This window comes from Dermochelys coriacea, chromosome 11 (assembly GCF_009764565.3).
Source record: "Dermochelys coriacea isolate rDerCor1 chromosome 11, rDerCor1.pri.v4, whole genome shotgun sequence".
NCBI lineage: Eukaryota > Metazoa > Chordata > Testudines > Dermochelyidae > Dermochelys > Dermochelys coriacea.
The window spans coordinates 61475163-61501446 of NC_050078.2; the positions used below are offsets into that span (position 1 = coordinate 61475163).

The 26284-nt window shown below is 41.9% G+C and overlaps 1 protein-coding gene across 2 annotated transcripts in view; it reads left to right on the plus strand.

The window, feature by feature from the left end:
* FAM117B (family with sequence similarity 117 member B) overlaps positions 1-26284 on the plus strand; it is a 131718-nt gene that overhangs the window by 11444 nt on the left and 93990 nt on the right. For both annotated transcript variants that reach the window (XM_038422117.2, XM_043505610.1), the window contains exon 2: positions 21747-21898. In XM_038422117.2, the coding sequence (XP_038278045.1) occupies positions 21747-21898 (152 nt within the window). The remainder of the gene's footprint in view (positions 1-21746; positions 21899-26284) is intronic.

The window sequence follows — 26284 nt, forward strand, 5'->3', positions numbered from 1 at the left end:
AAGTATTTCTTATGGTTAATTATTGTCAGAGTAGCAGCCGTTAGTCTGTATCCGCAAAAAGAAAAGGAATACTTGTGGCACCTTAGAGACTAACAAATTTATTAAAGCATAAGCTTTCGTGAGCTACAGCTCACTTCATCGGATGCATGCAGTGGAAAATACAGTGGGGAGATTTATATACACAGAGAACATGAAACAATGGGTGTTACCATACACACTGTAACAAGAGTGATCAGGTAAGGTGAGCTATTACCAGCAGGAGAGTGGGGGGGGGAAACCTTTTGTAGTGATGATCAAGGTGGGCCATTTCCAGCACTTGACAAGAACGGCTGAGGAACAGTGTGAGGGGGAGGGGATAAACATGGGGAAATAGTCTTACTTTGTGTAATGACACATCCATTCCCAGTCTTTATTCAAGCCTAAGTTAATTGTATCCAGTTTGCTAATTAATTCCAATTCAGCAGTCTCTCGTTGGAGTCTGGTTTTGAAGTTATTTTGTTGAAGAATTGCCACTCTTAGGTCTGTAATCAAGTGACCAAAGAGACTGAAGTGTTCTCCACCTGGTTTTTGAATGTTATAATTCTTGACGTCTGATTTGTGTCCATTTATTCTTTTACGTAGAGACTGTCCAGTTTGACCAATGTACATGGCAGAGGGGCATTGCTGGCACATGATGGCATATATCACATTGGTAGATGCGCAGGTGAACGAGCCTCTGATAGTGTGGCTGATGTGATTAGGCCCTATGATGGTGTCCCCTGAATAGATATGTGGACACAGGTGGCAACGGGATTTGTTGCAAGGATAGGTTCCTGGGTTAGTGGTTCTGTTGTGTGGTGTGTGGTTTGCTTCAGGTTGGGGGGCTGTCTGTAAGCAAGCACTGGCCTGTCTCCCAAGATCTGTGTGAGGGATGGGTCGTCCTTCAGGATAGGTTGTAAATCCTTGATGATATGCTGGAGAGGTTTTAGTTGGGGGCTGAAGGTGATGGCTAGTGGCGTTCCGTTATTTTCTTTGTTGGGCCTGTTCTGTGGTAGTTCTTGGTACTCTTCTGGCTCTGTCAATCTGTTTCTTCACTTCAGCAGGTGGGTATTGTAGTTGTAAGAATGCTTGATAGAGATCTTATAGGTGTTTGTCTCTGTCTGAGGGATTAGAGCAAATGCGGTTATATTGTAGAGCTTGGCTGTAGATAACGGATCGTGTGATGTGGTCTGGATGAAAGCTGGAGGCATGTAGTAAGTATAGCGGTCAGTAGTTTTCCAGTATAGTGTGGTGTTTATGTGACCATAGCTTATTAGCACCATAGTGTCCAGGAAGTGGATCTCTTGTGTGGACTGGTCCAGGTTGATGGTGGGATGGAAATTGTTGAAATCATGGTGGAATTCCTCAGGGCTTCTTTTCCATGGGTCCAGATGATGATGATGTCATCAGTGTAGCGCAAGTAGAGTAGGGGCATTAGGGGACGAGAGCTGAGGAAGTGTTGTTCTAAGTCAGCCATAAAAATGTTGGCATACTGTGGGGCCATGCGGGTACCCATAGCAGTGCCTCTGATTTGAAGGTATACATACATTGTCCCCAAATGTGAAATAGTTACAGGTGAGGACAAAGTCACAAAGTTCAGCCACCAGGTTTGCTGTGACATTATCGGGGATAATGTTTCTGACGGCCTGTAGTCCATCTTTGTGTGGAATGTTCATGTATGTAGATGGTTTCCACATCCATAGTGGCTAGGATGGTGTTTTCAGGAAGATCACCGATGGATTGGTTTGTAGTTTCCTCAGTAAGCCAGTGGTGTCTCAAAGATAGCTGGGAGTGCTGGTAACGTAGGGCCTGAAGAGGGCGTCTACATAGCCAGACAATCCTGCTGACAGGGTGCCAATGCCTGAGATGATGTGGCGTCCAGGATTTCCAGGTTTATGGATCTTGGTAGCAGATAGAATACCCCAGGTCGTGGTTCTAGGGGTGTGTCTGTGCGGATTTGTTCTTGTGCTTTTTCAGGGAGTTTCTTGAGCAGATGGTGTAGTTTCTTTTGGTAACCCTCAGTGGGATCAGAGGGTAATGGCTTGTAGAAAGTGGTGTTGGAGAGCTGCCTAGCAGCCTCTTGTTCATATTCCGACCTATTCATGATGACGACAGCACCTCCTTTGTCAGCCTTTTTGATTATGATGTCAGAGTTGTTTCTGAAACTGTGGATGGCATTGTGTTCTGCACGGCTGAGGTTATGGGGCAAATGATGCTGCTTTTCCACAATTTCAGCCCGTGCACGTCGGCGGAAGCACTCTCTGTAGAAGTCCAGTCTGTTTCGACCTTCAGGAGGAGTCCACCCAGAATCCTTCTTTTTGTAGTGTTGGTAGGAAGGTCTCTGTGGGTTAGTATGTTGTTCAGAGGTATGTTGGAAATATTCCTTGAGTCGGAGACATAGAAAATAGGATTCTAGGTCACCACAGAACTGTATCATGTTCGGGGGGGTGGAGGGGCAGAAGGAGTGGCCCTGAGATAGGACAGATTTTTCTGCTGGGATAAGAGTATAGTTGGATAGATTAACAATATTGCTGGGTGGGTTACAGGAACCACTGTTGTGACTCCTTGTGGCATGTAGCAGTTTAGATAGTTTAGTGTCCTTTTTCTTTGTAGAGAAGCAAAGTGTGTGTTGTAAATGGCTTGTCTAGTTTTTTAAAGTCCAACCACGAGGAAGTTTGTGTGGAAGGTTGTTTTTTTATGAATATCCAGTTTTGAGGCTCATTCTTAATCTTTCCCTGTTTCGCTGTAGAGGATGTTGCTTAGGTGGTTCCGCAGTTTCTTCGAGAGTGTGTGGTACAATCTGTCAGCATAGTCTGTGTGGTATGTAGATTGTAATGGATTTTTTACCTTCAGTCTTTTTGGTATGATGTCCATCTATTTGCATTTGGAAAGGAAGATGTCTGTCTGTATCTAAATTACTCCTGCCTGTGTATCCAGAGACTGAGAACCTGTATCTGACTTCAACCGGTTCTCCCTGATCTCCATGCTTTCCAGCTTGTTAGTCTATGCTTTTGTCTCCACTTCTTTTTTGCTGTAAGCCGGACTCTGTCTTGTGCTCTCCAAGTGCTCATGCTTGGAATAGCCAGGATTTTTCATTGTAATTAAATTAACTCTCCCTTGTGGGGAAAGCTGCAGGACAAGAGGCAACTGCAAGCAAACCCAACATGATAGAGAGACTGGAAAAAAAGTTGGGTACCTGGCTTCAGTGTAATACTGGATTCCTTGCCATCTTGAAAAATGCCAAATTGTATAGCCACCGAATCAGTTCTTAGGGCACTGACAGATTGAATAGAACAAGTAACAGCTCTTCTATGAGTGCTGGTACCTATGAGTGTTCCACTGTGCGTATGCATGCGCTATTTGCCCCTGGAGCCAGAGAGTTTTGAAAGCAGTGCCTGTTGGTCCACATTTGCACCCTAGCTCCCCTTGTACCTTCAACCAAGGAGACAAAAGGCAGGGCAGACTGACCGATTCTCCCGTTCCCTCTTGCAGCCACATGGTTTGTGTTGGAACCTCCAGTGTCCAAAGCTTCCCCTTTATTCCTTTTTCTGTTAACATGTATGTAGACATCTGTAAATAGCATTTAGAGTTTTATCTGATAGTTTCTAGAGTTAGCTGTCCCCCCCCCCCATCCCCATGTATCTTTGGGCATTCTGCACCACTCTTTTTCAACAACTGAAGTGCAATAACAATGGACAAATGGGTGTTGAACATCATCCATTCTGGCTATACAATAGCATGCTTTCCTACACCCTTCAAAACTTTCTTTCTCAGCCCTTTTTGGGCACCACTCTCACAAGAAGATTCTCAAACAAGAAGCAGAATCCCTCTTACAGTGGGGAGCGATAGGGCGGGTTCCTTTTCAGTACAAAGGGAGAGGATTTTACTCAACTTAATTTGATACCAGAAAAGAAGGCCAGTTGGAGACCAATTTTTGGTCTTTGCCATCTCAACTGTTTTGTTTGCAAAGTCAAGTTTCACATGGTCACATTGGCATCTGTAATTCTATCCTTGGAGAAAGATGTGGTTTACAGCTCTCGACATGAAGGATGCCTACTTCCATGTGGACGTTCATCCTGCTCACAGATTCTTTCTCGGATTCATACTGGACTCTGACCCCTTTCAATACAAAGTATTCCCTATTGGCATTGATACTGCCCGTAGGGCCTTTACCAAGGTGTTCTCTGTAGTAGCAGCCTATATCAGATGCTGTGGTTCAGTCTTCCCCTAACTTGACGATTGGCTCCTTGTTGCCAAGTAACACCAAGAGGCTTATGCATCAACTTTGACAATGCTGCAACTTCTCTTTGGGGGTCAGCGTAAACACCAAAAAGTTCATCCTCACTCCTATGCAGACTAGTTTAAATTCAGTCACAGAAAGGGCATACTTGCAAACGGACAGGTTTCAGACATAGACCAGATCATAAGCAGTCCTTAAGTACCTATCAGGATTTCTCTCTCTCCTTGGTGATATGGCTTTTGCATTTACGTCACACCATATGCCTGGCACCATCTTCAGTGCCTACAGATGTGGCTTCAAACAGTGTACTCGCTAAACCAGCAGTTCATGAACACCATAGTGACTGTTCCTGCCAAAGTGATGTGATACCCCTGCCAAGTATGCTTGGGCATTCTCTTCTGTGCTTCCTCACTGGACAGCATGGTCATTACAGATGCTTTATGGCAAATCAGTGCAGAAAAGACCCAGGCCATAGACATTTGTCAATTTGTCCTGGGTGTACTACCCTGCCGCCTCCCCCAAGGGAATTCTCCCTTAGGGGAGGAAGACCTGCACTCCAAATCAGATACCTAGATAGTTAAAATATACTGGGGGGAAACAGAGGGTAGACTTTCAATCAAGAGCATACTGAGTATTATAAACTATTCTTATGATAACCACAGATGCCCAAGGCAACCTATGACTATATCTTTCCTCTGTGGGAAAGTATAATAGTGGGATAGGTTTTTCCTGCCACACCTAAGACTTCTATAGAATTGGGTTGTAATTCCTTCTTGCTGCTGTGGGTCACCATGCCCTAATGTCCAGATTATTGTTCCCATCTTCTTCTGCAGGTTGCCAGGCCCTCACCATCCCCTCCACCTCATTCCCCTTGCAGATTGCTATTGAATAAGGGGAAGAACTGGCAGGCTTTTAGACGCCTTTTGGTCCCCAATATTTGTCATCCCTTCCTTCCTCAAGCCACCATTTTATAAGGCTAGAAGGTTCCTCAGTGTACACCAGTCAAAGTTTATTCTGGCATCACTAACAAAGATAAGTATGTCTGTTTCCTTGGTGGTCAGGGACTTGTCACTTCTAACTGAGAGGTTTTGTTGTGTTGTTTTTGTTTACCTTAGAGTGGCCCTTTCACTATACAGGCTGTTCAAAGGTAGCCAAGTCTAGACAGGCATCATCTCAGCCCTCTCCTTCGGATGTGACCACTGTCAGAGCTAACAATATAAAGAAATAAACCAAAATGGTAAAACAAAAAATCTGGTTTCTTTGGGATTTGTAAAACTTGCATTTGTAAAGTGCGTATTTTGGGCGTGCTCCTACCAGAGGTCAGAATTTTGGATTATTAGAAACAGAAGAACCAAATGGTCCTCACCTAAATGTTTGTTCTGTGCTACAGAATTGGTGAAAGATATTGACATCCAAAATAAAGGACCATATATGTATTATTTTTTCTCATGGGGACCATTACATTCAAGAGAACCAGAATCAAAGATTTCCCTTTTGTACCTTTATTTTTTTCATTGAAACTACTTTGGTTTGAAGTATACTAAGATCAATCTTCAAACTGTTTTCATGTTTACAATAATAACTATATTTTTCTTTAAATGTTCCCTCTATTTCCCCATTCACTCTTGTGAATTTGAAGTTTCAGGTTTGCTTTAACTTGACTGTGTGATGTCCCTATAGGAAGGAAACCTTCCCTCTTGTTTTTTTTTCTGTCTCTTCTCCCCTGCCCATCCCCTCCAGGAGACAGCTTGAATTATACTTCTTATGGGAGTCATTGTTCGTTCTCTTATGAAAGAATTCATGAAATACTCCCATTTGCAGTGATGGGTCTAAATTATAGAACTTGTTAAGTACTTTCACTTAAAAATGACTTCAGGGATCTGAAGTAGTTTGTTACTCTAGCTTTGTTCTGTTAAGTTAGTTATGTTAGGCTCCTTGCCTGCCTCAAAGTATGTATGTACAGGTAACGAAAGAGATTACTTGCATTTCCGCATGGCCTACACAATATCCTGTGCACTTTGTTGATTGATTTTTGCTTTTCCTAATTGAAAATTAGTTGCAGGAACACTTTGTTGGAAAATAGATTTTGTTGTGGGAGGTGGAAGGGTTAATAATTAAGATAATTAAAACAGGCCTAATACTCTTCCGTTTGTTGAAATAGCTCTATTGGTTTTCATCAGCACAGCTGCTGTAATTGTTGTCTTGATGGAAGTGGATCTCTTGTCATGTAGGTCACATCAAGGGAAACTAGCAGATGAGCAAGTAATATAGCATGAGAAACTGTAGAGGAAAATACTATGAGAACACCATGAATAGTTGACTGAAATTGAAATTTGCATTTTGAAACAAGCAGAGGGGTTATGTGGTAGACTTGGCTGATTGTATTAAGGCAGGATTTAATAATTTGGTGATAGGGTCAGTCTATTCTTAAGAGTAGGTGTCTGAGTGATTATTAAAAATTTATTTCCATGTCAACTCCATTCCACCCCATCTAACTAGCAATTTAATAAAATTCAACATTATGGTATATTTGGGGGCAATAGGAAGTCTAGAGAAATATTCACACTAACATTTTTTAGGATCTGATGTGCAATTCTAATAAAATTTAGACAACTGCTTAGCTTAGATTTAAATAACAAAATAATGCTTTCAATTATCATTAGTCTATTATAGTGTTGCGGGGGGAGTGGTACCAGTGATGGTTTCCCTTGCTCTTTTGGAGCAGTTATTGATTTTACTGGTAAGGTAACTGACCAAACTTGGATTGTTGATTTTTAGCTCCCTTTGGCTTTCTCCTCTTACAGAGGAACTTTATTGAAGCGGAAGAAAAACTTTGAAAAATATTTAGATCTTTATTTAGATATGAATTAGATAGGTCATATTTTTATCAGAGAAATGGCTTTCTTATATCACTTCAGGGGCAAGTGTAACCTCTCTAATAAAGAGTTGTAAATGAATGGTGTATTCTGGTCCACTGTTGACCGAAGATGGTGCTTTTTTACCTTGTGCTATAATGTTAAATGTAACTGACCACTTTGATAGTACTGAGAGCCAGGTTGAATGTACAACTATTGCATGTTTTCTTGGAGAATCACCTAATGCGGTGGTTCTCAACCATGGGTCTGGGGCCCACTCTCGGGGGGGAAAGCAGGTTTCAGGGGTCCACCAAGCAGGGCCAGCATTAGACTTGCTGGGGTCCAGGGCAGAAAGCTGAAGCCAAGCCCTGAGCAATGTACCTTCACTGGGGCCCCTGTGACATGGGGCCCCAGGTAATTTCCCTACTTGCTACCCTGTAATGCCGTTTCTGGCTTTTATATTCAGAAAACCAGTTATTGGGGCAAAAGTGGGCCATGGAGTTTTTATAGTGTGGGGGTAGGGTGGGCTCAGAAAAAGTTTGAGAACCCCTGTTAATGTAGGCTGGAATGCAGAAAGTGATTCAGACTGGCCCTCTCAGCAGTGATGATGCTGTGTGGGATGGTAATGTGAGGAGTGTTAGGGCCAAATATGCTAGCAATTTAATTTTTTTTATTTATTGGTCCACCCTGGCCCTAACATGGAGCACAGTGATACCATGGAGACTGGTGCTGTGGTTAAGCCTTGCTGGATACAAATCTTGTCTAAATTGTTGGCAGCAATTTTGTGTGTGATCCTGAGGAGTCTGACAAGGCTGCTAGTCTGACCACGTATTAACATGCCAATTCCCTGTAGTATGGGCAAAGCTACTGTGATTGCAGAGAATACTGGAAAGAACCTTTTTGATGATTCAGCTTCTCTTCTACAGAATACAGAACCAGCAAAACACTGTGGTGTGATGCATAGTAATATTTAGGAATTTGTTTGATACAGAAAACCCCCCTCTTCAAACCCTTACATCCCCTTACATGTGGGGTGTCTTTTTGCAATTTGTCTTTGGGACACATTCAGGACAGACCTGCTCTAGGTTTTATTGAATGTCGTTAAGAATAGACAACTAGTGGAGTTGGAGTTTCCTGAACTGATCTGTGGACCATGGTTAGAGGGCTAATCACATGAAGCTAGTTTTCATTTTCGATTGCTAAATGATAGCATTTTTAGCTGGTGGGGGTTTTTTTTTAGTGCAAACACACTCCTGGTATTTTCCATGCAAGCAGTTGTTGCTGTAGTAATAACAGAATGTTACCTGATTGTCTCATGGACCACCTCTCCTCCCAACTGCAATGTTCCTACTAAAATGTGGTCTGTGCTACAGAAAACTTTGAGGATCCCAGCTGTCATAGCTGATAGCATATTTCTGATTTTAAACAACTGATCATACATTTTCTTGTTTACTCAACAAAATGGAGGCTTCAGAATAGCATAGCATTTATTTTGTAGCAATTTACTTAAGTCAAACTGACAGTTTTGGCACATGACTGCATCTTGCTGGAAGTTGTATGGATTTTTTTTCTCAAGTATTGGAAGGCTTTTATTCGGTAATCAGTTTATAAATAATTCATAGTAAATTTCTTCCCCTATCAGGAAAAGTCTGCCATACCAATTTTCTAATTCTCAGCATTTGAAAATATATATTTTACAAGTTTTAAAACTCTAAAATTCATAAGAATAAAAAGCAAAACTGTTTTGTTATTCCGAAGATTCTTTTATATTGCTGTTCTCCAATAAGGACAGTGTTTAACTTGGCCATGTTTGGCATCTGTAGAATTGCTGTTTTTTTTTTTTTCCATGTATTAAATGTAACTCTCTAATATGGTACACTTAATATATTTTTGTTTTGTGGCCAAGTTCAAGTTGCCACATAGAACAAAAGTTGTTGGAATCTCTTGAGAATTAAGTGCTTATTCTTGCAACATTAATTAAGCATTAACACAAGGTTTTTGCATTTAATACTAAGTACACGTGTCTGTGAAACAACAGAACATTATAAAAATATAATTCTCTCATGAGTACGAATACACTTGAAAACATTATACTGAGTGAGGTTGTGGAATCCCTGTCATTGGGGGGTTTTAAGAACACGTTAGACAAAAATCAGTCATGGATGATCTTTGCCCTGGTCTACGCTAGGAGTTGAGGTAGAATTTAGCAGTGTTAAATCGATTTAACCCTGCACCCGTTCACATGATGAAGCCCTTTTTTCGACTTAAAGGGCTCTTAAAATCGATTTCCTTACTCCACCCCCGACAAGAGGATTAGCTCTGAAATCGGCCTTGCTGGGTCGAATTTGGGGTACTGTGGACGCAATTAGACGGTATTGGCCTCCGGGAGCTATCCCAGAGTGCTCCATTATGACCGCTCTGGACAGCACTCTCAACTCAGATGCACTGGCCAAGTAGACAGGAAAAGGCCCACGAACTTTTGAATTTCAATTTCCTGTTTGGCCAGTGTGGCAAGCTGCAGGTGACCATGCAGAACTCATCAGCAGAGGTGACCATGATGGAGTCCCAGAATCGCAAAAGATTTCCAGCATGGACCGAATGAGAGGTACGGGATCTGATCACTGTATGGGGAGAAGAATCTGTGCTATCAGAACTACATTTCAGTTTTCGAAATGCCAAAACGTTTGTGAAAATCTCCCAGGGCATGAAGGACAGAGGCCATAACAGGGACCCGAAGCAGTGCCGCATGAAACTTAAGGAGCTGAGGCAAGCCTACCAGAAAACCAGAGAGGCGAATGGCCGCTCTAGTCAGAGCCCAAAACATGCCGCTTCTATGATGAGCTACATGCCATTTTAGGGGGTTCAGCCATCATTACCCCAGCCGTGTTGTTTGACTCCTCCAATGGATATGGAGGCAACACGGAAGCAGGTTTTGGGGATGAGCAAGATGATAGCTCACAGCAAGCAAGCGGAGAAACCAGTTTTCCCAACAGCCAGGAACTGTTTCTCACGCTGGACCTGGAGCCAGTACCCCCTGAACCCATCCAAGGCTGCCTCCCGGACCCACCAGCTGGAGAAGGGACCTCTGGTGAGTGTACCTTTTAAAATACTATACATGGTTTAAAAGCAAGCATATTTAATGATGAATTTGCTCTGGCATTTGCGGCTCTCCTGGATGTACTCCCAAACCCTTTGCAAAAGGTTTCTGGGGAGGGCAGCCTTATTCCATCCACCATGGTAGGACACTTTACCACTCCAGGCCAGTAGCACGTACTTGGGAATCACTGTAGAACAAAGCATTGTAGTGTATGTTTGCTGGCATTCAAACAACATCCGTTCTTGCATCCGATGAAGTGAGCTGTAGCTCACGAAAGCTTATGCTCAAATAAATTTGTTAGTCTCTAAGGTGCCACAAGTACTCCTTTTCTTTTTGCGAATACAGACTAACACGGCTGCTACTCTGAAACCTGTCTTTATCTCTCTGTTATCTTCAGGAGAGTGATATCATTCATGGTCACCTGGTTTGAAATAGGGTGCTTTTCTTAAGGGGACATTCAGAGGTGCCCGTTCCTGCATGTTCGTTTGTCTCTGGCTGAACAGAAATGTTCCCTGCTGTTAGCCGGGGGGAGGGGAGAGGTGCTAGCCACGTGCTGCGGGGAGGCAAAATGCGACCTTGGAACGAAAGCACATGTACTATGTATGTAATGTTAACAGCAAGTTTACGTGAAAGAATGTACCCATTGTTCTATAAAATGTGTCTTTTTAAATACCACTGTCCCTTTTTTTCTCTACCAGCTGCATGTGTTTCAAGGATCACAGGATCTTCTCCTTCCCAGAGGCTAGCGAAGATCAGAAGGTGAAAAAAACGCACTCGTGATGAAATGTTCTCCGAGCTCATGCTGTCCTCCCACACTGACAGAGCACAGACGAATGCATGGAGGCAGACAACGTCAGAGTGCAGGAAAGCACAAAATTACCGGACGGAGAGGTGGTGGGTTGAAGAGAGGACTGAAGCTGAAAGGTGGCGGCAGCATGATGAGAGGAGGCAGGACTCAATGCTGAGGCTGCTGGAGGATCAAACTAATATGCTCCAGCATATGGTTGAGCTGCAGGAAAGACAGCAGGAGCATAGACCGCAGCTATAGCCCCTGTGTAACCAACCACCCTCCTCCCCAAGTTCCATAGCCTCCTCACCCAGACGCCCAAGAACGCAGTGTGGGGGCCTCCGGCCACCCAGCCGCTGCACCCCAGAGGATTGCCCAAGCAACAGAAGGCTGGCATTCAATAAGTTTTAAACTCTTTAGGTGCTGTGTGGCCATGTCCTTCCCTCCTCCACCACCCCTCCTGGTGCTTCTCTCCTCCACCACCCCTCCTGGGCTACCTTGATCGTTATCCCCTTATTTGTGTGATGATTTAATAAAGAATGCATGAATGTGAAGCAACAGTGACTTTATTGCCTCTGCAAGTGGGGATAGAGGGGAGGGTGGTTAGCTTACAGGGAAGTAGAGTGAACCAAGGGGTGGGGGGTTTTATCAAGGAGAAACAAACAGAACTTTCACACCATAGCTTGGCCAGTCATGAAACTAGTTTTCAAAGCCTTCCAAGAGGGCACACCACACCTTCCTGTGCTCTTCTAACCACCCTGGTGTCTGGCTGTGTGTAACCAGCAGTCAGGCGATTTGCCTCAACCTCCCATCCCGCCATAAACGTCTTTCCCCCTTACTCTCTCAGATATTGTGGAGCGCACAGCAAGCAGTAATAACAGTGGGAATATTTGTTTTGCTGAGGTCTAACCGAGTCAGTAAACTGCGCCAGCGCGCTTTTAAATGTCCAAATGCACATTCTACCACCATGCTGCACTTGCTCAGCCTGTAGTTGAACAGCTCCTGACTACTCTCCAGGCTCCCTATGTATGGCTTCATGAGCCATGGCATTAAGGGGTAGGCTGGGTCCCCAAGGATAACTATAAGCATTTCAACATCCCCAACGGTTATTTTCTGGTCTGGGAAGAAAGTCCCTTCCTGCAGCTTTTGAAACAGTCCAGAGTTCCTGAGCATGCGAGCATCATGTACCTTTCCCGGCCATTCCATGTTGATGGTGAAACGTCCCTTGTGATCCACCAGTGCTTGCAGAACTACTGAAAAGTATCCTTTGCGGTCTATGTACTCGCCAACTTGAGGCTCCAGTGCCAAGATAGGGATATGGGTTCTGTCTATGGCCCCACCACAGTTAGGGAATCCCATTGCAGCAAAGCCATCCACTATGACCTGCACATTTCCCAGGGTCACTACCCTTGATCTTTGATTGCGTTGGCTACTTGCATCACAGCAGCCACACAGTAGATTTGCCCATTCCAGATTGATTCCCGACTGACCGGTAGCTTTCTGGCATTGCAAGCTTCCACAGGGCTATTGCCACTCACTTCTCAACTGTGAGGGCTGCTCTCATCTTGGTATTCTTGTGCGTCAGGGCAGAGGAAAGCGTCACAAAGTTCCATGAAAGTGCCCTTATGCATGCGAAAGTTTCGCAGGCACTGGGAATTGTCCCAGACCCGCAACACTACGTGGTTCCACCAGTCTGCTTGTTTCCCAAGCCCAGAATCAGTGTTCCACCGCATGAACCTGCCCCATTAGCATCATGATACCCACATTGGCAGGGCCCGTGCTTTGAGAGAAGTCTGTCTATGTCCTCGTCACTCTTGTCACCGCACTGATGTCACCTACTCGCTCCGTTTCGCTTTTCCAGGTTCTGGTGCTGCATATACTGCTGGACAATGCGTGTGGTGTTTAATGTGCTCCTAATTGCCAAAGTGATCTGAGCAGGCTCCATGCTTGCCATGGTATGGTGTCTGCACAGAAAAAAGGCACAGAACAATTGTCTGCCATTGCCCTGATGGACAGAGGGGCAACTGATGACATGGCTTACAGGGTTGGCTTACAGGGAATTAAAATCAACAAGGGGTGGCTTTGTGAGAAACTGAATGGCCCCCTCAAGGATAGAACTCAAAACTGGGTTTAGCAGGCCGTTGATTTCACAGAGGGAGGGAGGGAGAAGAAAATGAATACAAAACAAATCTGGTCTATTTCTTGTTTTGAGCCACTTCATCTATCTTTATACAACTTGCTGGCAGCAGACTGTGCAGTACGACCGCTAGCCATCGTCATCTTCTGGGTGCTCGGCAGAATACAGTGCAGTATGACTACTGGTCATTGTATTCTGCTGGCTGCTGATTAAAAGTGCACTGCCGGTAGGACTCAATCGCCATGAGACGAAACAAGGGAAATGACCTGGCTGAGTCACTCCCATGTTTGCCCAGGCGCCCCGACCTCATCGAGGTCGGTTAAAAGAGCACTCAGGAGTACATCGACAACTACCACCAGTCATATTGCACTGTCTGCTGCCAAAAGGCAATAAACTGCTGCTGTGTAGCAATGCGGTACTGCGTCTGCCAGCACCCAGGAGACGTACGGTGACAGTTAGCTGAACGGGCTCCATGCTTGCCGTGGTATGGCATCTGAATAGATAACTCAAGAAAAAAGGCGCAAAACGATTGTCTGCTGTTGCTTTCACGGAAGGAGGGAGGGAAGGGGGCCTGACGATATGTACCCAGAACCACCTGCAACAATGTTTTAGCCCCATCAAGCACTGGGATTTCTACCCAGAATTCAAATGGGTGGCAGAGACTGCGGGAACTATGGGATAGCTACCCACAGTGCAATGCTCAGGAAGTCGATGGTTGCCTCAGTACTGTGGATACTCTTTGCCAACTACATGCACTTAGAGCCTTTGTGTGGGGGGACACACAATCAACTGTATAAAAACGCTTTCTACAAAACCGACTTCTGTAAATTCAACCTAATTTCGTAGTGTAGACATACCCTAAGTTTACTTAATCCTGTCTCGGCTTGGAGGGATGGGAGTAGATGACCTCTTGAGGTCTCTTCCAGACATAGATTTCTATGATTGTTATTGTTTACTTGGGAAGTCCTATACAAAAGACTGAAAAACTTGGTCCCTTGCACTAAAGAGATTATATTTTGAAAACTAGAGATCAGAGAAGAACACATCGAGAGACCAGATGATAATTCAAAGTTAACTTTATAATTTTGGGTGGCTCTGGCCTGTCTTTAAAGGGATTAATGTTTGTAGGCTCTACAAGTGGATTTTGGAGAGGAATTTGAGGTAAGAGGGTGTGTGCCTATCACTGTAGGATGGGGTGGTTTATTTTTGGTAGTACATAAAGTACAGTACACCAAAAAAAAATGGTATTTGACTACATAGTTTTGTGAGAATTTTTAAATTGTGGTTGTGGAACTGAAACAGCCAGCTGTGGAATTCAGAAATAATGATGGTCAGTTTTTCCCTTTTAAGTGTTAAAAATAAATAAATAAATAAATCGAGGTATTACTGATAAACCACTCTTTTTCTTGTCATCAGACCTCTTCCTAGAAATAGTTTTAGTATATAATGTCTGTATTAATAACAAATATAATGATGCTATTGTGTGTTCCAATTCTGTATTTTAAAAGATAAATTCAAAAGTAGTCTTTTCAAAAGTATTGCAAGTATAGCTGTGCTTATAACTCACCTTTCCTAATGAGGAGAATTTCAGATTTAAATATCGGTGTCTAAGTTTACACTGATATTTGTTTGCACATTTTTTAATGTTTACTTTAATTAGCCATTGTCCTGGCTAAATGTGAAGTACCAGAAGTGACAACTCCCACTCTCCTTACTATATGTATTATTTCTTAGAGACACAGTTAGCTATAACACTGTTAGATGCTTGAAAATAAGACTCTTCTCACTAATATCCCTCCCCTCCCCATTTTTAACAGACTGACTTGCTACTATGTTGCTTTTAAGGGTATGTCTAAACAGCAGTTGGGAGGGGCAGTTGCAAGGTGTGTAGGCATATCTGAAGTAGCTTTGATTTGATCTAGCTTGCTAAAAAAGCAGTGTAGCCATAGCAGCACAAGTGGTAGTACTGGCTAGCTATCCAAGAACAATCCTGTCTGCTACTTCGGGTATGTATTTGGGTGGCTAGCATATACTGTTGCCCAAGCTGTTTTAGCTATGCTGTTAATTTTAGCAAGCTAGCTCAATTAAAATTAGCTCAGATAGGCCTACATGTGCTGTGTCAATTGCAATGAATACAGCACCCTAGAAGTATAGATTTTAGGGTTTGTCCTCTGCCCAGCAACTTAGGCCAATATTCGTCAATAACTTGACAGTTGCACAAAAATGCATATGAGGAATATTGCTGGTTATATGGCTACCTTTTTCATATAATCACTTCTATCTTGGTACAGTCAGGGGGACTATAGTCCTCTGCATAGCTCTGTTTCTGCTTCCATCTTGTCTCTCCTCTTGTTGCTCCTCTCCTTGTCTCCTGTCTTCTAGCCATTCACCTTGCTTCTTTGCATTCTCTTACAGATAGGCTTTATGTGGGAATTACTGGAAAAAATGTTATGGCCTTTGTTAAACAGAGTCAACTCAATGATGTAGGCTGACCTTTCTACTTTAACCTTGTGTTTTCCTACATGCTGCACCTAACTTGGAACAGCCTCTTTTTCTTTCTGTCTTGCAGATATCCTCACTTCCCTTCATATCCCTCCTCAAAATCCCCTATTTTTGCCTTGTTTTCTGTTAACTTAAGTTCATGTACTACCTATTTTTTTTCATTTCCACAGTCACCTTACGCAAATTGCTACTTAAAAATACAGAATTTGTATGAATCATTCACTGTACAACTTTAGTTATTTTTGATTTAACCCATATTTCTCCTGTCCTGTGTTACTTTCATGTTATACATTAGTCTAATTTTAAATCTTTTGGCTCTTTGGGGTTGGGATTTTTTTCCCCTCCCTCTCTCCTCACTCCCCCCTCCCCCCCAATTGCTGTTGGAAGCTGTTTCTACACAAATATTTTACTTAAAATTAGGGCTGTCAAGCGATTTGAAAAAAATTAATCTTGATTAATTGTGCTGTTAAACAACAATAGAATACCATTTTAAATATTTTGGATGTTTACTACATTTTCAAATATATTCATTTCAATTACAACATAGAATACAAAGCATACAGTGCTCACTTTACTTTTTATTACAAATGTTTGCACTGTAAACTATTTTTCAGTTCACCTCATAGAAGTACTGTAGTGCAATCTCTTTATCATGAAAGTTGAACTTACAAATGTAAAATTATATACAAAAAAAACTGCATTCAAAAATAAAACAATGTAAAACTTTAGAGCCTACAAGTCCTACTTCTTGGTCAGCCAATCACTCAGACAAACAAGGTTGGCTACAATTTTCAGGAGATAATGCTGTATGCTTTTTGTTTACAATGTCACCTGAAAGTGAGAACAGGCATTCGCATGGCACTGTTGTAACTGGCGTCGCAAGATTTTTACGTGCCAGAGGTGCTAAGGATTCATATGTCCCTTCATGCTTCAACCACTATTCCAGAGGACATGCTTCCATGCTGATGATGGGTTCTGCTTGATAACGATCCAAAGCTGTGCAGACTGATGCATGTTCATTTTCATCATCTGAATCAGATGCCACCAGCAGAAGGTTGATTTTATTTTTTGGTGGTTCTGTAGTTTGCGAATCAGAGTTTTGCTCTTCTAAAAGCATGCTCAACACGTCGTCCCTCTTCAGATTTTGGACGGCACTTCAGATTCTTAAACTTTGGGTCAAGTTCTGTAGCTATATTTAGAAATGTCACATCGGTACCTTCTTTCTGTTTTGTCAAATCTGCTGTGAAAGTGTTCGTAAAACAACTATGTGCTGGGTCATCATCCGATACTGCTATAACGTGAAATATGTGCAGAATGTGGGTAAAACAGAGCAGGAGACATCCAATTCTCCCCCCAAGGAGTACAGTCACAAATTTAATTGATGCTTTTTTTATTTTAAACAAACATCAACGTGGAAGCATGTCCTCTGGAATAGTGGCCAGAGCATGAAGGGGCATACAAATGTTTAGTATATCTGGCATGTAAATACCTTGCAACGCTGGCTACAAAAGTGCTATGTGAACGCCTTTCTGTAAATAAGAAGTAGGCAACAGTATCTCCTGTCAATGTAAACAAACTTGTTTGTTTTAGCTGTAGCTCACAAAAGCTTATGCTCAAATAAATTTGAGTCTCTAAGGTGCCACAAGTACTCCTTTTCTTTTTGCGAATACAGACTAACACGGCTGCTACTTTGAAACTTGTTTGTTTTTAGTGACTGGCTGAACAAGAAGTAGGACTGAGTGGACTTGTTGGCTCTGAAGTTTTACATTGTTTTGTTTTTGAGTGCAGTTATGTAACCAAAAAAAATCTGCATTTAAGTTGCACTTTCACGATAAACAGATTGCACTTCAGTACTTGCATGAGGTGAATTGAAAAATATTATTTCATTTATCATTTTTACACTGCATATATTTGTAATAAAAAATATAAAGTGAGCATTGTGCACTTTGTATTCTGTGTTGAAATTTATTAAATTTTTTGGATGTTTTTCTACATTTTCAATATTGATTTCAATTACAATTGGTATTCTATTGTTATAAATGCAATTAATGGTGATTAGTTTTTTGAGTTAATCATGTGAGTTAACTGCAATTAATTGACAGCTCTACTTAAAATAAATATTAATCAGTTTGAAAAGAAAATACCTTGGTAAATTTCACACAAACTGTATATGATGGCAGACCATTCTGGATGTAATATAGACAGGGAAAAGGTTACTTTTCAAAAATTATTTTTGAAATGTAAATCAATGTTTTTTTTCCTCAAATTAGGCTAGCAAATTTTATCATACATGTCCCTTTCCAGATGTCTCCTGTACCATACCTTGGAGTGATACCAAATTGTGGTAGCTGATGGACCCTTTCAATTTATGTAATTTGGGCTTAGGAGAGAGAAATAAATTGTCATCAGACTTGGTCCTTTTTGTTTATAATTTTAAAAAAAGGAAATAAACCTTAAAGGGGGAGGGAATGCTTGTACATATACTTGAAATCTGCTCTCAAATCAATGCTGCTAAATTTTGATTCTCTACTTCATTCACAGAATAAAGACATTAAATTAGCAACACATTGTCCTGCACTCAGATTATATCTTTCAAGGTTTCCAACAAGCTTTTCTAATGTAAATTTCCCTGAGTAACTTCTACATACTATTTGGTGCATTTTGAGCATACTTTTGAACTATAGGTATTAATATGTATCAAGTCACAAATAAAGGTGTTCTGGCTAAGGCTACGTTTTAGTCATGGGTATTTTTTAGTAATCAGCTGGGAACTGCAGCCAGTGGGAGCTGCGGGGGTGGGGCCTGCAGGCGGTGTGTGATACAGAGGACCCCCCCCGCTACTTAGAGGCTGGAGGGGGCCCACCACCCCAGATAAGCACTCCACCTGCACCCTCCAGACTCCTGCCCCTAGCCCTGAGCCCCCTCCCACACACCCAAACTGCTGCTGATGGCCTGGGGCACAGAATCTGTGACCTCCATGAAAGACTCACAGCCTTAGTTATGGTATTTTCAGTTTTGAAGTGCCATGTTTTTGAGATGTAACACATACATGCAGGCCACTTAAAACTTTCAGAGATTATATATGGTACTTCTCTCGAGTAATAAAACTTCCAGGTATATAGCACCTCTCATCTGAGAATCTCAAAATATTTTAGCAACATTAAGCTTTTCAATAGCTTTGTGAGATGGATAACTGCTGTATTGAATTTTATAGATGGGTAATATAAAGTGACTTGGGCAAGGCAACACAGCAGGTCCATGGCCAACTGGGATTAGAACCCAAGAGTCCTGCTTGCCGGTGTGTCTATCCTTACTCTTATATGTCACACTTTTCTTTCTCATAAAGTCCTGCCACTTCAGCTCTGCAGAAATCCAGTCCAATTTTCAGTTAGCGTACTTACTGTTTATCTAAATTCCTCTTTAAACTTTAGTTCAGCAGTTCCTGTTCTAAACTAAATGTTGCTATTTGCAGCCAGGCAACTGGTGCATTCCATTCCAGAGGTGGCTGCATTTCAGGCAAAGAAATTCCTTAGTATACATGACTTGTAATGAGCTTTGAAATCCTTCTAGATGACATATATAATTGTAACATTGTTATAATGGTTTTTTGTATTCCAGTAAAAGCTAGTAATCCCCTCCATGCTAAAATATACTTGCACTGTATTTAAATTGATGAACTCTACACTAAACAGTACAAGATATTTGCATAGATGGAAACATAAAATCAAAAGTTTATTTAAATTACTAATCAGTTGTCTGTAGGACTGCATAAATAATTACATATATTTTTTCTTCTAAAAAGCAGCAAAGTTGACACTGATCCTTTCATATATGTACTGTGTAAATGCTGCTTTCTAGAGAGCTATTGAAAACTTGTTTGGTTTTCCTCTTCCTAGATCCTTTTTATCTGAAATGGATAGAGCTTTTTTATATATGCTCTTGAAAAATGTTCAAAAAAACCTGTATAAAGGACAACTCCTAAGTAGTTTCTTGTTCTTTTTCAATGCCCTCTGTGCATTTACACTTGTGGTGGCACTCCTGATAAACTGCAGAAATACCTTGAAAAGTTATGGCTGTTGGTTGAGGGGAGGTGGTGCCATAAGCATTTCTTGTGTAAAGGTGATGGCATCACTCTCTTCTGTATAAGGGAATGCATCCCAAACAGCCTAAGTTACTTTGCCACCTCTGAGAGCAAGCTACGTTTGCCTTCATGTCCTGTGGACTAGTTTCCCTCAACCCAGCTTAAATTCTTTGAATTAAAAAAAAAAAAAAGTTTTGCTATTGAATTCTGTGGGAACATGCTTTGACATTTGCAGAGGAAAGAACAAAACCACTCAAGTAAGGGATATGTTGCTTATAACGCAGGCCTCAAAGGCTGCTGACTCATGTGAGAAAGTCAGCAGACATCTGATCTTTGTCCAATGCAAGGAAGAAGTCAGCAATCAGTGAGGCTAGAACAGTCTCTGTACCATATCCAACTCATAAGTCCATCTGCAAAGGATCAAGGACGTATGAAGACTCCAGATTACCTTAAAGTCCTCAGTCCCTTGGTTAGAATGCTCCCATCAGTATATGTTCATAGTCCAGAGGCTGGAGCAGGAATCAAAAACATTTAACACCTTCCATCCCTCCCACCCCTCCCCTCTTGAGGACTCCTGACCAACTTAACAGCATAATACATATGCTAACAAACTTAAAGCCTTTGTTTAAGTTTGTTAGCATATGTATTGTGCAGCTAAACCCATATATAGAATGAATGCCCTCTCTAGCCATGTTCTGCTCCTTTAAGGAGCAGAGTGCAGCTCCACCCCCCTCCTGAGAGGGGCCTAGCCTCCCCAAGTCTTTCCAGTACCCTGTACCGGCTAAAAATCTCTTGCCGGTACTGCGTATTGGAGCGTACCACCCTACTTCCACTCTCCCACCATCCACTTGACAGAGTATGGCTTGCTAATCTCTGACAAGTAGGAATGCACAGAGGACCTCCAAGAAGAAAAAGGTTACTTATCAGTAACTGCTGTTCTTTGGGAACTGCTTCTGTGTAGTCACACTAACCCCACCCCTACCCCCAATTTAGGATTTCTGTATAATGTCAGGATCCTGTCCTTCGAGAGAAGGAACAGAGGCGTTTGGGAGGGTGCACTCCTTTATATAGAGTAGGATGAGGACTTCATCAGAATGCTCATGTACACACGCATCCTTCCCTCCTGTACTGCTTTTCAATGCTGTTTCACAACTTGACTGTATTCCACAAGTCTGAATGCACAGTGGTGCCTCTCTAAGAACAAGCTATTGGTAACCTGTTTTCTGAGATTACCCCATTTATTCTCTGTATGGAGGACAAACATTCCATGCATTATTTTAAAACCATATTATAGGTAGATTGCATTTTGAGTCTAAATTACTTGTTCTTCCAATATTAGGGAAACAAATCTAAATATTTTGCACACTGAAATGTCTAGTAGCTAAAATATTAACTCTTTATCTTTACATCTATGAAGTGTCATTCTGAACTCTGATCATGTGCATTTCTTCCTTTTTTTGCTAGGTTACCATACGCGTAGTCCAAAGTCATAAGCAGCCTCATGCATAACTGTCCATCAGGATGGCTGTTTTCTGCTTAGTAGTATAAGCTCAGTTTTGTTGATCACTATGGAAATAAACTATGCAGTAGTTGGCATATGGATCAACAGCCTGGGCTTTAAAAATAAATCCAGTATTGTGCATATTTTTTGATAGTACTTAAAAGTCACAGCAAAAAAACAACAAAAACCACCCTAATATTGGTAATTACTTTGTCTGTGCTTTTATAGGGAAACTTTGAAAACACATTTCAGGAGAGCAATGTAACCATGGGGCAAATGTTAAAAGAACAACAACAAAAAAAGCAAATTCTGAGCTTAATTTCCAAGTGGTCAGTCAGAGCTCCTTAATTATAGAGGCAGCTAGTAGTGTATAGTACAGAGCGCGCACACATTTTTTGTGTGTGCTCTCTGTACCGAATACATAGCAATTCTATTTCCAGTATGGCTAATTGAAAATTTGCTTTATTGAATTTAACTTGTTCTTGATACATACACTTCGCTCATGAAATCTTATTTTTATTTTTCTAGTTGACAAATCACGACCGCCTTCATCAAGCCCATCCAGTATAATTCGCCGTACTTCCTCACTGGATACACTTGCTGCTCCCTACCTCGCTGGACAATGGCCTCGTGATAATCATGGACTGGCTGCTCCCTGTATGAGGGACAAAGCCACGCAGGTAAGACAGTTTTGTTAGGTGTGTATTTAAGTGTAAGAGGCTTTTTTTTTTTTTTTTTCTGTATACATTCAACTTCCAAGCTCACTTCTTTGGAATTTTCCTTCCCTTCCCAAATTCCTGGAGAGAGTTTGTTTTTCTGTTTATTCTATTTATCCATCGATAGGCACACGTTTACGGTTCATGTCTTCTAGCCATAAGTTTAATGCCTTTTCAGTCTTCACTAAAGTCTTATCATGCACCTGGCTCATCACCTTAGCAGTTATTGGACCATTTGATGTCATGGCTTGATGAATTTCTCTCTCTCGAATCTTGATGGCACGGATGCTAGATTTGTTGCAGCCATATTTACATGCCATGTTGGAAACCGACATACCATCTCTCTAAATCCAACACAGCCAGTTTTTCCTCCAGCATTGGAACAGATCGCTTTTTCTTCAGTTGAGCACCAGATGAAGTAGTTGGCTTGCGTTTAGGGGCCATGTTGTATGAAAAATACGTATCTTTAAATACTAGAATCACACTCCCCCTGCTGCCAGCAGGCAGTGATCAATCCAGTGGGGAGTCAATTTATCGCGTCTAGTCTAGACACGATAAATCGACCCCCAAGCGCTCTCCCGTTGACTCCTGTACAGTACTCCACCGCCGCAAGTTATTTTTAATTTTTTTTGCTGAGCTCGTGTAGGTGAATTCGCGTAACTTAAATGTGCATATGATGCGACTCCGCTATACTTGCTGTAAGCATGAGGCTATCTTGATTGTACTTTCCTTGAATGCTTTTCCCTTGAGTGCGCTTGGTGCAATAAATCTTCAAAACCATGCACTGTAAAAGTATTGGTTTATCAAGACACAGAATAGATGCATTCTTTTCTATAATACTTCATTATTAGTAAAAACTGGAGGCCTTATTGGCTAGTGCATTTAGCAGAACCATGTAAGCAATATCATCCGAGTGTTGGTTTTGACCTCTATGATCCTTTATAGCTTAGGATCTAGCTTCTTGAAATTCTCTGTCTGTCCCTCTCAGTCTGTGTCTCTGCAGAAATGCTACATCTATCGTTAGCTGGATCTGGATCACCCTTGGTTCAAAAAAGGGGGAGGTGCTCTTTGAGTGGCTCTGCTCCCTCTAACGGGTATTTCAAAGAAGCTTCTCAAAGCAATATCCATGAGAGCACTCCCCCTCTTACCCTTCTCCTCAGTGTCAACAAATATCCTGAGGACAAGGCTGTGTAAGAGTGTGCAGTGCCCTCTATCATGTCAGACACTGTGCTACATAAGAATGGTCATACTGGGTGAGACCAAAGATCCATATAGCCCAGTATCCTGTCTTCTGACAATGGCCAATGCTAGGTGTCCCAGAGGGAATGAGCAGAACAGGTAATCATCAAGTGATCCATTCCCTGCCTCCCATTCCCAGCTTCTGGCAAATAGAGGTTAGGGACACCATCCCTGCGCATCCTGGCTAATAACCATTGATGGACCTATTCTCCATGAATTTATCTAGTTGTGGTTTGTTCTTTTTTGTTTTGCTTTTTTTAACCCTGTTATAGTCTGTGCTAGACTGAAGTGGACCACTCTGATCTGTTCACATATGAGGTTTTTCTCCATTCTTTGCTAATCATTTAGGATAGTTGTAGTTTAGTGCTGAGTATGGACAATTAACTTAAATTAGTAGTTCAGTTCCAGGTTATGATGGAATTGAAGAAAAAGAAGAAACTGGGGTTCAAGAGATGTGCTTCATGCCTAGCTGTCTTCCCAGCATTGGATGACCATGTTAGGTGCCTGAAGTGCTTGGGGGTGTACCGTTTTTCTTCTGGGTGTTCTGTCGGCCAGATTTTCATCCCAGAGCTTGCAACAGATTTTTCATACGCAGAACTACAGCTTCTGGTCAATATAAGCTATACAATTTGAGTTACGTTGGTAGCGTAATTCAAGTCAATGTAGCTTAGATCTACATACCACGGGATCCACACTATGCTATGTCGATAGGAGAGGCTCTCCTGCCAACATTGCTTCTGCCTCTTGTTGGAGTGGAGTACAGAAATCAATGGGAGAGCCCTCACCCATTGATTGAGCATGTCTTCACTAGATTCGCTAAATGGATGCCGCTGTATCGATTGCAGCAGCGCTGATTTAGCTCTGTAGTGAAGACAAGCCCTAAGAGGCCAGTTTTGGCTCCTGTAACTTCCTCCAGCAAGCCAAAGCACCTTAAAGGGTCTAGAAAATCAGAACCCTCTTTGGGTACAGCTCCTGATCCTGCTGATCAAGCAGTCGGGTCTTTAAAGGTACTGCTATTGATAGAGAAGGGCGGACAGCCTATGACATAACTGAGAGCTGTGTTGTTGACTCAAGCTGTGTTGGTTCCAAAGAGGAAGGCAAAGAAAAAGACAGCCACTGTTAGCAGTGCCAGATCCTGCATGTCCGATTTGTCAGATTCTTCTGATTCTGACAGGGCCTCTACAGCTCCAAAACCAAGTCTGGTTCCATTTTCAGCTTCGAGAACCAAAGGGGTGGATTTGAATATTTCACTAGATCCTGTGCCATCCAGGTCTTTGGTTCCTGTTTCAAACCCTGCTCCAGTCCTGGGTTCCTCTTTGGATCCAAAGAGGACCTTTACTTTAGTGGCTGATGTATGCAGTTTTACTTCTGAGCATTCCTCAGATCTGAGTGAGAAACAGAGGGTCTTACAGAACAATTACAAAGAAAACCTATTAAAACAATAAAAGCATCTACACCAGGATGGCCAACCTGAGCCTGAGAAGGAGCCAGAATTTACCAATGTACATTGCCAAAGAGTCACAGTAATATTGTGTGTGTGCACATATAATTTGATGATGTATATTTAATTATGCATTTATAATGTGTAGTTAACAATAATAATAATAACTTAACCTTTTACTTAGTGGGACTTTTGGCATTCTTTGCTTTCAACAATTCCCTTAAGGTTTGGTTTTTGTTCAGTTGTACTCACATGCAGCAGTTCTCTTAAATGGCTGTCTGTCAAAAGGGATCAGTGCTTGGATTTCACATGTTTGAGTGTTGAGAAAACAGACTCACAAAGATAAGTTGAGGCAAACATTGAGATTAATTTTAGGGCTGCACTTCTGATGTTGGGGTATTTATCCTTTGGTACAGAATTCCAGAAAGTAAGGGTCCCCGCTGTCTTCTGAACAGATTTCAATCTGTCATCTTCCAAAAGTTCTATTTCCATCTGGAATATTGCTTCGTCAGTGACTGATGGAGGATTCAGACAATTGGCTTCTGAAGGGTCAATCAGAAATCTGATTTGAGGTCTTTTCTACTGCAAAGCTTGGAATCTTTCCTCAAAACTGTCCTTAGGATCTTTAATCATGCTCGCATATCTAGTTGTGCTCCGTTTCAGAGATTTTGCTGCATCTTCCTTTGATCTGGCTTGAAGTTCTGACATTGAGGAAAAGTGTGTGAACTCTCCCTCAAGCATTTGTCTGTGAAACAGCTGCAGTTTGTTCATGAATGCAAATACGCTTTGCACTAGATCGGACAGCAACCAGAATTTTCCTTGTAAGTCCACCTTTAGTTTATCCAACTGCAGCAGCATGTCTGCAAGAAATGCCAAAGCCAAAACCCACCCAGGATCTGTAAGATCAGGGTATATTCTGTGCTTCTCCTCCATAAACAATTTTACTGGTTCCCAGAGCTTGAAAAAACAGGAAATAACTTTACCTCTCGAGTCATCGAACTGCGCAGTAAAATGGCAAATTGTCAGGGAAGTCATCTTCATCCAGATCTTCTATTAGTTTTTGAAATTGTCTGTGATTGAGTGCATTTGAGCAAATGAAATTTACAATGTGCAGGACAGGTTTCATGATATGATCAAATTTGAGATTTTTAGATACCAATTGCTCCCAATGAATAATACAGTGAAATGTCCAAAATTTGGGAAAGCTCTTGTCAGACTTACAAAGCCCTACTAATCCATTCACAGATCCCCACATGGACGGAGCCCCATCCATTGCAATATCAGTGAACTTCTGTAAAGGGAAGTGGTGTTTCGAACTAACATCATCAATGCCTCCTTTAGAACTCATCCACGTGTTCTATCCTTTAGTGGCATGATATCGAGGAGTTCTTCGCTTTACAACAGTCGTTAGACACAGTCTGGACAAATACCGATAATCGAGGTTTATTCTGTACATTGCGCGACTCATCCAAAGCAATGCTCAAATACTCACACTGTCGAAGTTGCAAGTACAGTTGCGATTCAATGTCACTATTCAGGTCAGAGATTCTGCATTTTATTATGTGGCATGAAAGCTACAGGCCAGACATTTTTCTTCTGTAGATTTTCGTTCTCTGGTGACAGGATTGAAATCACATCGGTGAGATGTGTTTTTATAAACTCGCCTTCAG